At 36.3% G+C, this 17,270-nt stretch overlaps 1 protein-coding gene across 1 annotated transcript in view; it reads left to right on the forward strand.

Annotated features, from left to right (window-relative positions):
- Positions 1-17,270, forward strand: part of EPHA6 (EPH receptor A6) — a 959,528-nt gene that overhangs the window by 593,920 nt on the left and 348,338 nt on the right. The window contains exon 6 of the mRNA XM_052649809.1: positions 1,453-1,577. Coding sequence (XP_052505769.1) covers positions 1,453-1,577 — 125 coding nt within the window. The remainder of the gene's footprint in view (positions 1-1,452; positions 1,578-17,270) is intronic.

Consider the following 17,270-nt stretch of genomic DNA (forward strand, 5'->3'; position numbering starts at 1 on the left):
CCTCACTTTTTTCATTTAAAAGTAAATTCTGAAATAAATTCATTCTAGTATTTATAGATGGTCACAATTCCTTTTTACAGTTTCATAATTCTCTGGTGAATGTAGCATAGGTTTTTAAACCAGTCCCTTATTGATGGGCATTTAAATTGTTTCCAGGCTTTACAAATAAATTTCAATGAGTAGTCTTGTAAATATGTCAGTTCGTATTTGTGCAGTGTATCTTTCAGTAGATTCCCAAAAGCCAAAGTGTAAATGAACATATAATTTGCCTTAAATTGTTGAATTTCCCTTTATAAGGATTATGTCATTTTGCATTTATACCAACAGCGTATTAAAGTCTTTTCCTCACAGTCTAGCCAACAGAGCCTGGTGTCAAGTTTTTGGATTTTTTGCCAATTTAAAATGAGAAATGGTATCTCAGTATATTTAGTTTGTATTTTTAAGACTGAGTTTTAGTTCTCTGTGTAAAAATTCCTTTTGTAAGTAATTCAAATATTTAAGGATGAGAAATATTTTGTTAGATAAAAAGCCTACAGTGTATACAAGATTACTTTAGGTTAAGATTGAATTGTTAAGATAATGTTATATGGAAAAAGAAGACAGACATGATTCAAAATATACTTCATAAATTAAATATTTCAGCTTTAGTCAAAAGTCATAGAAACCTTGCAAAAGAAATGATCCTCTCATGGATAAGCCAAAATATGCTGTAGTTAAGTTTGCAATGTAACTTCTATAAAGTACTAAAATTCGATAAAGTACTAACTCTTGAAAGAAAGAAAGCTTATAAGTGATCATGTAATTGCAGAGGATTTTCTATAGTAGTCTTAGTTTTGAGAAAATATAGAAGTCAAGTCTATTATACTTCATATTATAGCTCAAAACCAAAGCCAGTTTGAGGAAAAATGTTGTCCTCTAACAGAATCAGAGATAATGTGTTATGGTCCTTATTCTTGGACTATCTGAGTTTTTCCTTTGTTCCCTAATTTGTTTCTGCATGCGTGTGAGCTAAGTTGCCTCAGTTGTATATGACTCTTTGTGACCCTCTGGACTGTAGCCCACAAGGCTGTTCTGTCCATAGCATTGTCTGGGCAAGAATGCTGGAGTGAGTTGTCATGCCCTTCTCCAGGGGATATTTCCAACCCAGGGATTGAAGGGGATTTTTCCAACCCAGGGATCAAAGGGAATCATTCCAACCCTGGGATCAAACCTGCATCTCCTGCACCTCCTGTACTGCAGGCAAAATTCTTTGCCACTGAGCCATCAGTGTCTAAATAAATTTTAATATTTGGATTGAGTAAAGTAGATCCTGATTATCATATTAATCTGACATCAATAATTGGTGTCCTCTTCACCAAGAATTGTATTTTCCTTGGGAGACAAAATGTTAAAGAAAGCATTGTGGAGAATGATTCCTGCCAATTAATTCTTAGTTATTTTCTTTCTTTTCAGCACCTTCCCTGATAGGTATGGTAAGAAAGGACTGGGCATCCCAAAACAGCATTGCCCTATCATGGCAAGCACCTGCTTTTCCCAGTGGAGCCATACTGGACTACGAGATCAAGTACCATGAGCAAGTAGGTCTTATCTGGAGCTGCCTCAGAATGTACATGTACATATGTATGCATATGTATATTAAGTATATTGTGATAGAATATTATTTTACTCTAAAACCTGTTCTTTTTGGCCTAACTTCTTACCTACTATGTCTTTAAATATTCTCCAGTATACTATAGTGCTTATAATTTCTTAATTAATTTGTCTTGTTTTATATCAGATTAAGGTAGAAGACACAGGATGTACATTTCTATCTTCACTTACTCTAAGGAGTTTTACAATATAGTGAGAGATTGTATTCATCAGCTTACAGTTTAATGAATATAAAGTTATCTCTAAAACTCACTTCAGAAAAAATAGTAAAATGGAATTACCATAATCTAAAACAAGTTCAGTGGGCCATATCCTTGCCAATGAATTTAAAGTTATAGTCTGCTAAAATTGTAAAGTATGATTAAAGGTATAAATGAAAATAGCTGATGAATTTAAAATTGTCTTTCCATTCAGGTCAGGTGTTTTATAAGGTAGCAAGATAAATCTGGTTAATAAATCAACTCTTAACTTCAATTTCCATTTCTGTCATTAAAATTCTCAATTACTATATTTTCCCAAATTATAAACTTCCTTAGTTTTATGACAGTCACATATCTTCTTCGTTTATGCTTTCTCCCTATCCCTCACCATTATGATATCATTGCTATAGATGTTAAGGCAGAACATAGAGTCAATTCTGATAATATGTCCCATTGGGCTGATACTAACCTAGAATATTGATAAAGTGAGCATTACATTTTAAAATATTATGTAAAAATTTATATAATTCCCAGTGGTATCTTAAGAAAGAACTTGTTGTGTTTCTATAACTTACTGGAATCAAAGGAACATCACAAATAAATTTAGGTTCCCTATGAAGAAATGCAGGGCAAAAAGAGAAATGGTGGAGAGTTCTAACAAAATGTGGTCCACTGAAGAAGGGAATGGCAAACCACTTCAGTATTTTTGCCTTTAGAACCCCATGAACAGTATAAAAAGAAGAGAAATAGAAGTCTATATTTTTCTATTCTATTGCTTCTGAGCAAATGTAAGTTTGAAAAGGGGAGAAGTAACTCAGTAGCATGATTATATTTAGTAATTTCAGAATTATGTGGTCAATGAAAGCTATCATTATTATCAACTGACATGAAAGAATCCATAGCCTAAGAAAGGAGGAATTCACTCAGTTTAATTAGATTATAGATTCTATACGTTGGCCTGGCCAACTTGTGCTCAGAAATTCTGTTGGTCTATCCTTCCAAATGTTACAACCTATGGTATCCTATCACAGGAATATACATATTTTTCTGTCCATTAATTTAAATATATCATATACTCAAATAATTCAGTTTATTTAAAAAGCAATGTAGACATTTTTAAGGAAATTTTCATAATAAAAATATTTATTTTGTATTATAAAGGTAATATTTCATACACAGAAGATGACTCTTATTCTATAGTCATTTTTGCTTCATATATCTGAAGATGAAAATGACTTATAATATTTCCAGTTAAAGAAAAATTGTGCTGATTCTATAAGAAAAGAACCACATTCATCCAATTGGAACTTGAGAAATTAATAATATCCTGAGAGATGGCTACTGACATAATATCCATGTTTTAATAATAGAATAAATAATATTACAAAAGAGTTTATTTTATAAGAAAATGGCAATGATCCATTGCTAATGAATTTAATGTGGAGTTGGAAGCCAAGGATTCCTAATTCATGTTCTGACTCTGACTCTAATGCTTGTGGTCAGGAAAAAGTCTATTAATCTCCCTAATCAGACTTCACATTTACAAAAGGAAAATAAAGATATCAACCTTTCTAGTGTGTTGTAAAGATTAATTATAAACAGATCTAAGGATGGAGAGTATACAAATTCAGTATTAAATATCATTTAAGGAAGCATTAGAGAAATATTTGGCCTATACATAATACAATATAGAATCAGAGCATAGGAATTATGTACAAACTAAATAAAAATTATGATGTCCTCATATATAAATATATAAAATATTGGCAACCAGTCAAGATTTTAGAATATCAAAACTCTCAGAGAGAATGTAAAATGATTGACAGCATCAAAATTTTTCTCAACTATGACGGCAGATTCTTACTATAAGTTTCTCCTCCCAAGAATTATTTTTATAAAGCTTATAAATAGAGTAACTTACAATAAAACTCTTAGTTAAAATTGCTAATATCATTCTTTATTAGGAATCTAAATATTGTTCAGTAAGAAGAACAAGATACAAAGCAGAACAGGTAAAAATGAGCCTATTTGGGGAACACAGATATTCCCCCATATATTTATATTTTTGTATGATTATATTAACATATAGAATATGGAGTGGAAAAATGCATTGATTTTAGGTGTTATTTATTTTGTTAGAATGGGATGAGTACACAGATGGAGGCAAGAAAGAGAGAGCAAGGTAGCAAACATAGATAAATATGGATGGATAAATGGAGCGATGGATGGATGGATGGAAGAATGGGTAGATCCTAAATAGCTTTAGTAGTTGTCTTAGATCCAGTTACTCAAAGACAAACTCTGAGATGGGAATTTGTGTACAAGTGATTAATTAATAAACCTCCTAGGAATACTGGTAAGACAACAGAGAAACAGGACCCTGAGGAAGATGTGAATCAAATTCAGAGTGAGCAAAGAGAGGTCTTGAGTCTAAATCACATCTGAGTTCATCCTATGGCAACAAAGAAGCTGAGCTTCCATCAGGCTTTAGTCAATCATTGACGACAGGTTTTGAATGGACATTTAGGTGTGGTATTCAGTAAACAGTCATAGGCGCTTCTGGTTCTCCACTGTGGTTCCACAAGCCCAAGTTTAGGTGTCTAAAGTAGATGGAAGGCATAAGCCTTTAAAAACAAAACACACAGCAGCTGGAGATGGGAGCAGGAACAGGTAGAGGTGATCCAAGTATATCTCCTGACACACCAAGTAATAGCTAAGGCACCTCAGTGCTCAGTGAGCTATGATCGAATTTTACTCTTCAGCTGTCATGATATCCATAGTCTCCACAGTCTTTAATATTGATGCCTCCATCTTTGATTCAGGCATTTCAACTTTACATTTCCTTTCGATCAAAGATACACTGTATTTCTAACCTTAATTAATACACAAATAATCAATATTTATACCATTCTTTGAATAATCTGTGCTGTTTTAAGTTCTTATCATGTTAGGAGAATTACTTTGTAAATTAGAAGAGAAGTTAAGCGACTTCCAACCAGTCCATCCTAAAGGAAATCAGTCCTGGGTGTTCATTGGAAGGACTGATGCTAAAGCTGAAACTCCAGTATTTTGGCCACCTGCTGCAAAGAGCTGACTCATTTGAAAACAGCCTGTTGTTGGGAAAGACTGAAGGCAGGAGGAGAAGGGGATGACAGAGAATGAGATGGTTAGATGGCATAACCAACTCAATGGACATGAGTTTGGGAAAACTCCGGGAGTTGGTGATGGATAGGGAGGCCTGGCATGCTGTGGTTCATGGTGTCGCGAAGAGTCGGATACAACTGAGTGACTGAACTGAACTGAACTAAGCGATTTAGAATGTGAAGTGTCTACAAATGTCTGAGATCAAACATATATTATTGTTACCAGTGACCTTCGCTTAGAAAAAGGCACTGGTCTAAGTGTTTGGACATTTAAGTTTGACTTAGACCTTAAGTTTCTTATTCCTGTTTTCTCATCTATAAAATAAGGGTTCAGAAAGATAATCTCTTCCATTTTTAGCTATTTTCAAATGCTACTATGTTTGTGTCTATACAGTTATATAGATATACTATCTTTCAAATAACTTAAGTGTGCTAAAATTAAATATACAGGCACATTTTAAAAAATAACTCACCACAGGGAACAATAATCTTCACATCATAACTATATATAAAAATTAAAACCTAGCTATGATTGTCTTTTGCTTCTGTGTGTGTGTATGTGTGTGTGTGTGTGTGTGTGTGTGTGAATGTGAGATGAGCAGACTATGGAGAAGAAAATCTATAGCTTGTGGGTTATAATTAATTAGATACTCTCTATTCAGTTAATTATACTCTCCAAATTCTTGGCCACACTTTTCATACTTAAAAAGTGTTTTAAACTTACATGAATATACTATGAATATGAAAATATTCATATTTAAATGTTTTTAAAATAATGAATAAATTCAAGTATAAGTCACCAAAAAATTTTATATTTCATATTTACTCACTAACAATATGTTTCTTCAAAGTAGAGCATACTCATACTGAGGAAACTGTTTAAAAAAATGACAACAACTTAGATATACATGCTTTATATAATGGCCTTCCCAGGTGGTTCAGTGGTAAAGAATCTGCTTGCCAATGCAGGGGACAAGCAGGTGTGGGTTCAACTCCTGTGTCAGGAAGATCCCCTGGAGAAGGGCATGGCAGCGCACTCCAGTATTCTGGCCTTGAGAATCCCATGGACAGAGGAGCCTGGTGGGCTACCGTCCAGGGGATTGTAAAGAGCTGGACATGACTGAGAGACAGCACACACATGCATGCTTTATATAATACTTCATGAAGCAGCTGGTCTCATTTCCAGGAACTGCCAAATGGGGCAGAAGGCAGGGAGCTCTTATAGGAGAAAGGATAAAGAACAAGGGAGAGAAAAAATAGAAGATATCTATTCTACTGTAGCCACATAGTCAACCTCATTTAGGGTGAGAAGGAACAAGGAAAGAAGTATAGAGCCCAGAGTTGGCTTGGAATTTGGGGATAGGCTAACTGGATATACTGTGTCATCTTTTTATTTTTTTTTAAGTGAAGTATAGTTGATTTAAACTGTTGTGTTAATTTCTGATGTACAGCATGGTACTCAGTTATACATATTTATGGATTAGTTTTTAATATTCTTCTCCATTATGGTTTATCCCAGGCCATTTACTATAATCCCCTGTGCTATACGGTAGGACTTTGCTGTCCATCTGTTCTATACGTAGTAGTTTGCATCTGCTAACCCCAAACTCCTAGTCCATCCCTCCCCTATGTTTCCTTGGCAACCACAAGTCTATTCTCTATGTCTGTGAGTCTGCTTCATAGATCAGGTCTTTTGTGTAATATTTTAGATTCCATGTATAAGTGACATCATATGGTATTTTCTTTCTCTTTCTGACTTACTTCACTTAGTATGCTAACCTGCAGTAGCATCTATGTTGCTGCAAATGGCATTATTTTGTTCATTTTGTGGCTGAGTAGTGTTCCATTGTATACATGTACTATATCTTATTTATCCTTTCATCTGTTGATGGACATTTAGGTTGTTTCCATGTCTTGGCTACTTTGAATAGGGCAACTGTGAACATAAGGGAGCATGTATCTTTTTTATTCATAGTTTTGTCCAGATGTATGCTGAGGCATGGGATTGCTGGGTCATATGGTAGCTCTGTCTTTGGTGTTTAAAGGAACCTCCATACCATTCTCCATAGTGGCTACAACAATTTACATTCCTACCAACAGTGTAGGAGGGTTCCCATTCCTCCAAACACAACTCCAGCATTTATTTATAGACTTTTTCTCTTTTTCTGCTGTTCTGGCTCTTCATTGTTCAGGGATTTTCTCTAGTTGCAGAGCCTGGGCTTCTCATTGCAGTGATTTCTCTTGTGTGGAGCGTGGGCTCTAGGGTGTGTGGGCTCAGTAGTTGTGGCACACGAGCTCTAGAGCATGCGGGTTTCAGTAGTTTTGACAAATGTGCTTAGTTGCCCTGTGGCATGTGGAATCTTCCCTAACCCAGGGATTGAACCTATGTCCCCTGCATTGACAAGCAGACTCTTAATGACTGGACCACTAGGGAAGTCCTGTAGACTTTTTAATGATGGTTGTTCTGACTGCTGTAATGGTACCTTATTGTACTTGGGATTTGCATTTCTCTAATAATTAGTAATGACAACCATCTTTTCATATGCTTATTGACCATCTGTGGATATACTCAGTTTTTGGTCCAGGAGAGCTTTTACAAGGGTGCAAAAGTTACCTACATTTTAGTTTTCAGACTTGGTACTCCAGATGAGAGCAGTTGCATCTTAGGCTTAAAAAAGTTATCCCCATGTAGCTAAGACATCATCTGTTCCCAACCCCTCAGTCTCCAGCTTCAACATGTTGCAGACCCTCCTGAAGTCAATAAGTATCAAAACTCTAACTGAATATCAAAAACACCCTTCCCTTAGTTCTGTTCTTTTTTCTCCTTTATCCTTTGTGTTCACATTCTTAAAGTTTCTTCTTTCTTCTCTATCAATAGTACTTTTCTCTATCTTGCGTCTTTGTTCTTTTATTATATTTATCAAAGACAGACTTGATTAGAGCCAGTTTTATATATAGATCTATCCGACTCCCTCACTAGCACTTAAACCCCTGAAGAAAGGAGATAATTTTTTATTTGTCTTTGTCACCCAACCTCCAGTCAGTGCCTAAAACCACTGCTTTTAGTCAGATTCTAAGGTAATTAATAAAATCCTCTCTTTGTTCAAAACTCATTCACAGAAAATTGAGAAAAATTACCTAGCCACTGTGAAATTATCCCTAGCAATTAAAAAATAAAAAAGAAAGAAATCCTGAGGACTCCTGTTTCTACCTGTTCACAAGAAGGACATACACTGATACCCGTGAGCTGAGAAAATGTTATGTTAATAAATAGAATGTAAGTTCACGAGAACTTCCAGGTATTCAAACTGGATTTAGAAAAAGTAGAGGAATGAGAGAAAGCAAGGAGATTCCAGAAAAACTTCTACTTCTGCTTCATTGACTACACTAAGGCCTTGACTGTGTGGATCACAACCAACTGTGGAAGATTCTTAAGAAATCTTCAGACCACCTTACCTGCCTCCTGAGAAATCTGCATGCAGGTCAAGAAGCAACAGTTAGAACTGGACATGGAACAATGGACTGGTTCCAAATTGGGAAAGGAGTACGTCAAGGCTGAGTATTGTCACCCTGCTTATTTAACTTAACTGCAGAAAACATCATGTGAAATGCCAGGCTGGATGAAGCACAGCTGGATCAAACTTGCAGGGAGAAATATCAATAACAGATATGCAAATGACACCACCCTTAAGGCAGAAAGTGAAGAGGAACTAAGCCACTTTATAAAAGTGAAAGAGTAGAGTGAAAAGGCAGGCTTAAAACTCAACATTCAAAAAACTAAGATCATGGCATCCGGTCCCATCACTTCATGGCAAATAGATGGGGAGACAATAGAAAGAGTGAGAGACTTTACTTTCTTGAGCTCCAAAATCACTGTGGATTGTGACTGCAGCCATGAAATTAAAAGATGCTTGCTCCTTGGAAGAAAAGCATGACAAACCTGGACAGCATATTAAAAAGTAGAGACATTACTTTACCGACAAAGGTCCATATAGTCAAAGCTATGGTTTTTCCAGTAGTCATGTATGGATGTGAGAGTTGGACCATAAAGAAAGCTCTGAGTGCAGAAGAAATGATGCTTTTGAACTGGGGAGTTGGAAAAGATTCTTAAGAGTCCTGTGGATAGCAAGGAGATCAAACCAGTCAATCCTAAAGGAAATCAATCCTGAATATTCACTGGAAGGACTGATGCTGAAGCTGAAACTCCAATACTTTGGCCACATGATGCAAAGAACTGATTCACTGGAAAAGACCCTGATGCTGGGAAAGATTAAAGGCAGGAGGAGAAGGGAGTGACAGAGGATGAGATAGTTGGATGGCATCACCAACTCAATGGACATGACTTTGAGCAAGCTCCGGGAGTTGGTAATAGACAGGGAAGCCTGACATGCTGCAGTTCATGGCATCTCAAAGAGTCAGACATGACTAGGTGACTGAACTGAACTGAAACTCATGAGGCAGGGATTTCTTTTGTCCATATTCATATCCTTATCAATCAGAAAGGCGCATAAATGATCATTCATAAATGATGGTAGTTGGCCAATTTTAGGCCAGGTATTTTTAAAACTTATTTATTTAAAAATCAAGAATAACTGCTTTACAATGTTGTGTTATCCAGTTTGAATTTCTGGAAGTTCTCATACATCAACATGAATCAGCTATAGGTATACATATGTCCCCACCTCTTGAACCTCCCTCCCACCTCTGACCCCACCCCACCCCTTTAGGCTGTCACAGAGCACTGGGTTGAACTCCCTGTGTCATACAGAAAATTCCCACTGGCTAACTATCTTACAAATGACAACTGTATATGTTTCAATGTTACTCTCTCAATCTGTCCCACCCTCGCCTTCCCCACCGTGTCCACATGTCTCTTCTCCATGTCTGTGCCTCTCTTCCTCCCCTGCGAATAGAGTCATCAGTACCAATTTTCTAGGCTCCATATGTGTGTGTTAATATACGATATTTATTTTTCTCTTTCTGATTTATTCACTCTGTATAACAGGCCCTAGGTTCATCCACCTCACTAGAATTGACTCAAATTTGTTCATTTTTAAGGCAGGGTAATATTCTACCATATATATATATATATATATATATATATATATATATATATACACATATACATATACATAAACATATACACGGCAGATGGTGACTGCAGCCATGAAATTAAAAGATGCTTACTCCTTGGAAGAAAAGTTATGACCCACCTAGATAGCATATTCAAAAGCAGAGACATTACTTTGCCGACTAAGGTCCGTCTAGTCAAGTCTGTGGTTTTTCCTGTGGTCATGTATGGATGTGAGAGTTGGACTGTGAAGAAGGCTGAGCGCCGAAGAACTGATGCTTTTGAACTGTGGTGTTGGAGAAGACTCTTGAGAGTCCCTTGGACTGCAAGGAGATCTGACCAGTCCATTCTGAAGGCGATCAGCCCTGGGTGTTCTTTGGAAGGAATGATGCTAAAGCTGAAACTCCAGTACTTTGGCCACCTCATGCGAAGAGTTGACTCATTGGAAAAGACTTTGATGCTGGGAGGGATTGGGGTCAGGAGGAGAAGGGGATGACAGAGGATGAGATGGCTGGATGGCATCACTGACTCTATGGATGTGAATCTGAGTGAACTCCGGGAGTTGGTGATGGACAGGGAGGCCTGGCGTGCTGCGATTCATGGGGTCACAGAGTCAGACACGACTGAGCGACTAAACTGAACTGAACTGATACATATACATATATATACCACAAGTTCTTTATCCGTTGATCTGTTGATGGACCTCTTGGGTGCTTCCATGTACTGACTATTGTAAATAGTGCTGCAATGAACATATGTCTTTTACAATTGTGATTTTCTTAGGGTATATACCCCATAGTGGGATTGCTCGGTCATACAGTAGTTTTATTCCTAGGTTTTAAAGACATCTCCATACTGTTCTCCATCATGGCAAGATGAAAAGACAACCCTCAGAATGGGAGAAAATAATTGCAAATAGGATTAATCTCCAAAATATAAAAGTGGTACCCAGAGGGATGGTATGGGGAGGGAGGTGGGAGGGGGGTTCAGGATTGGGAACATGTGTACACTTGTGGCAGATTCATGTTGATGTATGGCAAAACCAATACAATATTGTAAAGTAATTAGCCTCCAATTAAAATAAATAAATTTAAATTTTTTTAAAAAGTGGTTCATGTAACTCAATATCAGAAAAACAAAATACGCACTCAAACAATAGGCTGAAGACCTAAACAGACATTTCTCCAAAGAAGACGTTGTCCTTGTTCAGCTGCCAAGTCGTGTCTGACAACTTACGACCCCATGGATTGCAGCATGCCAGGCTTCCCTCTCCCTCACCATCTCCCAGAGTTTGCCGAAGTTCATGCCCTATGAATGAATGATGCCATCCAACCAGCTTATCCTCTGTCACTCTCTTCTCCTTCTCCCTGCCATCTTTTCCAGCATCAAGATCTTTTCCAGTGAGTCAGCTATTGCATCATGTGGCCAAAATATTATTAGAGAAATTCAAATCAAAACTGCAATGAGGTATCACCTCACACCTGTCAAAATGGCCATCATCAAAAAATCTACAAACAATAAATGCCGGAGAGGGTGTGGAGAAAAGGGAACCCTCTTGCACTGTTGGTGGGATGTAAATTGATACAGCCACTATGGAAATTTCTTCAAAAAAGCAGGTATTTTTTAAAGTGTTTTTTATGTATTAAGTAATTCAATTCCAATAACAACCATTTGAGATAAATACTATTACTCTCCCCATTTTACAGATGAAGAAACTAAGGTACAGAAAAGCTAAGTAACTTCACCAAAATAACCCAGGCAATTAAGTGGTTCTTAATACATAGTTGCATCACAATTGGATGTCTCAGAAAAGTGCTTTCTGCTGATGCTGATTTTCTAGGTTCCCTGAGGCAGACACTTCATTAGTCTCTGCTGCCTGTTTTGCATCTATAAAATGGCAGCAATAAAGCATACCTACCTCACCAGGGTGTTGTACAGCTCCACTAATTACCAACTGGTACCTCATTTTGCAAACATGCATCCCCCATAATAGTTCATTATTCTTACATCCAATATTTAGAGGCCTGTGACTAGTAGTCTTTTCTTTATAATTCTCTCATTATTTATTTTTTTATCACAGTCAGCAGTTTTTCGATTTTACTTAAGAAATTTCATCATAAGAAAGGAAACATTTCTTGTACACAGATGGTCAGTAATTATCTATATAAAATGCTGAATTTAACTTGCCATTGTTTCACCTACTCTACCAATTATAGAATTAAGTACTTATGAGGTTTATATAAAAATACATAATTTCATGTCTGAACTGTTTTCTTTAAAAGGTAAGGAAATGTGTTTGAAGCTCTTCATTGTGGGAAATATTTTCATCACTCAAGGATGATTTAAAGTTTCTTTTCATAGGAGGTTGAATTCTTGGTGGAAGTGAAAGTGTTAGTCACTCAGTCATGTCCGACTCTATTCGACCCTTTGTACCCTAGCCTGCCAGGCTCTTCTGTCCATGGGATTCTCCAGGCAAGAATACTGGAGTGGGTTGCCATGCCCTCCTCCAGGGGACCTTCCTGGCTCAGGGATCAAACCACATTTCTTTCTTCTGCATTGACAGGCGAGTTCTTTACCACTAGTGCCCCCTGAGAAGCCCTGAAAGTCACAGACTTCTCAATAACCAATTCTTTCTTCCTTCTCTGCCCTCTTTCTCAAGATAGTTTTCTTCCCCAAGAAAACAATTCAGTAAACTCCTTTTTTCCTAAAATATATAACCAGTAAATCTGCATGTTTGATTAAAAATATATGAAGCAATTATTATAGAAATAATAAGCTACAAAAGAAAAAATCCTTCTTTCCTTCCTTATAAAATAATCAGTTTACTTTTCTTTTTCTCGTTTGCTGTACTTCCTTCACTTAAGTGTTTGCTGAAGGACATTTTCTCTTCACTTCCACAAATGCCACTTAAGTGTTTGCCGAAGTTTTCTCTTCACTTCCACAAATGCTATTTTAACCTTCACTCACTGTTTAGGTACAGAAACAGCTCATTCATTCTCTGCATCCTCCTTCCCCGGTGACCACCTACACTGGTCAATTTTGTTATCTAAATGTAAATTTGCATGTAAATGGAAACAGATTTAATATATGGGAACTAATAAAAGTATGACTGATGAAAGGACATAAGGATTCCCTGAGTTACAGGAGGAACTTGTTGAAACGGAGGTCCTGATTCAGCTGACTGGAGCTGGGTTAAGAGAGGGTGGGATGAGGCTTTACATTTGGAACATCTCACAGGGAATGCTGGTGCTGCAGCTCTAAGGGTAAGTGGCTGAACGCCCGGTTTCTCCATTACCTCACATTGAGCGTGTGGATAGGGACTTCTCTGGTGGTCCAGTCATTAGAACTTCGCCTTCCACTGCAAGTGGGTGCAGGTTTGATCCCTGGCTGGGGATCCCACATGCCTCATGGTCAAAAATCCAAAACATAAAACAGAAGCAATAATGTAACAAATTCAATAAAGATTTTTTAAATGGTCAACATAAAAATAATCTTTAAAAAGTAAGTGTGGATAGAAGGAAAATAACCATAACACTGTAAACATAGATGTGAATTTAATGTTACACCATGTTTATAACTAGTTAGAACCTCTGTAGATGTTACATATCTGTGTGATATTTGAACCTAATATATTAAACTGAAGCAAAATGTAATAAATAAAAGACTAAGTCATTTCAGAGGTAACTGAGTGTTTCTAATGGAATCAGCAAAGTCATGAGCTGGTGAATAAAAGTTTTGTTTTGTTTTTTCCTCTCTTTTCATAATTTTTATTCGTTGTCATGTCCACCACAGAGAAATTGGATATGAGCATTTGGTACTAATTAAAACACCATTACCTGATAAAAAATGGATGGCAAGGGAATTTACTGATACAAACACTCATTATGGAGATATCATAGCCAATTTCCATGTTGTGTAGCAAACACCACACTGGGTAGAAGCCTGTCCGGTTTAGTGAGCCCAGGGAGTCCCCACAGTGCCTGGAACAAAGATTCTCACGGTCACAAAACTGGGACTGGTGCCAGCACTGCATCAACAACAGCATCTGTATGGTCTGAATGTATCTAAATAGGAAGAAAGTAAAAGATATTTTCACTATTGCATTTAGTATAGGGTTTGTATGCACATGAAAATTATAATTGTCTACTGACTCCTCTACCTTTAAACTGTCTTTGATTTCATAAGAATTATACTGCCTATTGTTTGATTTGAAAAATAGATTTGTACAAAATGATAGAAGCTAGAGTTAGCATGCCAAAGATTTTATATATCTAATTAAGGAAAAATTAAAGTTAAGTAAATAACTAAGTAAATATTCCTCATTGAAAACTTTAGAATACATCTAAATTTATAGAGTGAAATGGAGATTATAAGCATAATGAGTATCAAAGTTTATATTTTGATTTCCGAGGACAATAAAACAATACCCTTTTCACTGTGCTCAGACGGCCTGGATTCCTTTGGTGTATGTAGTTACTGGGAGTACAGTCTTAGTGCTGATTTTGTAATACCAGATAAGGCTGCTCATTAATCATACTGCTGCCAACTTGCTGTATTTCAATCAGTTCTAAATTTCATAGCATTTTAATTCAGCTTCACATCCTAAAGTCATAATCAGTTCCTTTGATATTCCTGGTCAGAATTTTCTTAAATTGCTACCTCATCACTTTAATGAATTCCATGTCTTCATCTCATTTTTTATGAAGTTAGGTTAAACTAGGTTACTTTCCAATTCTGAAATTCTGTGATTGTGTAAGCTGCTTATTATTTTGTTTCTTGCTTTGCTATACAAGGGGATAAAAAATTATCAAACAAGAGTAATAAAGCAATGAGATAATTCATTTTTCAACAAAAGTATAAAATATTAAAAAAATTATAGGGAAGTACATTAAGGTCTCAAAGGGTGAAAAACTAACTCAGTTTCTTCAACAACCTAAAAATCTACATATTTTAAAACCAAGTTTTATATTTCTAAGAAAAGAGAAAAATAAAAGGTTATTTTTAAAAGATTAATTACAGCTCTTATAAATTTCGACCTCCTCTTAAATATTGTTGTTTGGAGGGGGAAAATAATGCAATGTGACATATAGCTTGGAGTAGAGGTTATAGAACCCACAATATCAAATTATAAAAGGAAGAAAGTGAAGTCGTTCATTCGTGTCCCTATGGACTGTAGGCTACCAGGCTCATCCTTCCATGGGATTTTCCAGGCAAGAATACTGGAGTGGTTTGCCATTTCTTTCTCCAGGGGATCTTCCTGACCCAGGGATTGACCCCGGGTCTCCCGCATTGTAGGCAGACGCTTTACTGTCTTAGCCACCAGGGAAGTCAGATTGTAAGCTAATCACAAATATCCCTCTAAGTATAGAATACTAGAAAGTATCTAGGTTAATGCTCACAGGAATCAGGATAGCCTTGGAGTATGCAAAATTAGCATTTTTCCTTTATAGTTTCATTCCTTCAGAAATTTTTTTCTGAGGAGTAACAAGGACACAAATTCAAACTTCCTCTAAATTTCTGATCTAGTTTGGTGAAAACCAGACAAACGAAATCCCATAGACAGCCACCAATTATTTGAGTGTGACATTGCCATGAATTCAGACTATATACAGTCAGCCTTCAAAGAGTTGCTCTTCCATTTAATGGAAAATATAAATATAATGTTTTTACTTTAGAAAGCCTAACATATAAGTCAGATATCTAACACTCTATCCTAAAATGATGAAAGGGTAAATACTATTTTATATATATATATATATATAGTAATATATATATACTACTGTAGGTAAATCTTGCCAGAATTTCTAATATAAATTGCAAGCTAAGAATTGCAGCTCTGGTTAGGTTATGTTATCTAACCCTTAGCAAGTTTTCCCTGATCACTGTCCTTATTAAAGTGTTAACTCCCTGGGGAGTAAAGTAAGATTTGCTCATTTCAAATGCAGTTAAAAATGCAACCATATTTTCTGCCTATTTTTAAAACAAATACAATTTGGGCCTAGAAGTACAAGTATAATTACCAGTTTATAAATTTACTTTCTCTATTCTGATATTGTACTTCTACTTTTTCATCTGGCACTTAATGAGATAATCTATAAATTGAACAGAGATGCATTTAATTCCTCTAAGGATTTTGAAGCCTGTAATTTATGAAAAATCACATGAAGTTTTTGAGAGACTTTCTGTACAACACAAGGTGGCTGTTTACAGAGAGCATTTTCCTTCAGGGATTTAATAGGAAATGCTAATAGAGAAAATATGAGTAAGGGAGACTTAGCAACTTTTCTTGGTAGTCAGTTGAGAATTAGGTGGCATTTCCACCATAGATAGTTCACTCCAATAAATGCTTTTGTGAAAGGTGTGTACGTATTTGTTGTTGTTGTTGTTGTTGTTGTTTCTTTTTTGACATGGACCATTTTTTAAGGCTTTATTGAATTTCTTACAATATTGTTACTGTTTTATGTGTTGTTTTGTCTTTTGGCTGAGAGGCCTTTGGGATCTTAGCTCCCCAACCAGGGATCAAACCTGCATTCCTTATACTGGAAGGCAAAATTTTAATTACTGAACTGAAAGGGAAGTCCCTGAAAAAAAATTTTTTTAATTGAAGGATAATTGCTTTACAAAATTTTGTTGTTTTCTGCCAAATATCAACATGAATCAGATATAGATATACATATGTCCCCTCCCTCTGAAGCTCTCTTCCATCTCCCTCCCCTTCCTACCTCTCTAGGTTGTTGCAGGGCCCCTATTTGAGTTCCCTGAACCATACATCTAATTCCCATTGGTATCTATTTTACATATGGTAATGTAAGTTTCCATGTTACTCTCTCCATACATCCTACCCTCTCCTTCCTCCCCCCACCATGTCCATAAGTCTGTTCTCTGTGTCTGTTTCTCCATTTCTGCCCTGCAAATAAATTCATCATTGCCATCTTTCTGGATTCCACATATATGCATTAGTCTATGACTTACTTTGTTCTGTATAGTAGGCTCTAGGTTCATCCGCCTCATTAGAACTAACTCAAATGTGTTCCTTTTTATGGTTAATATTCCACTGTATATATGTACCACAGCTTCTTTGTCGACTTATCTGTTGATGGACATCTGGATTCCTTCCATGTTCTAGCTATTGTAAAGAGCTAGAATATGCAATGAACACTGGGGTACATGTGGATTTTTCTGTTTCAGTTTCCTCAGGGTATATGC

This window comes from Budorcas taxicolor, chromosome 1 (assembly GCF_023091745.1).
Source record: "Budorcas taxicolor isolate Tak-1 chromosome 1, Takin1.1, whole genome shotgun sequence".
NCBI classification, from domain to species: Eukaryota; Metazoa; Chordata; class Mammalia; order Artiodactyla; family Bovidae; genus Budorcas; species Budorcas taxicolor.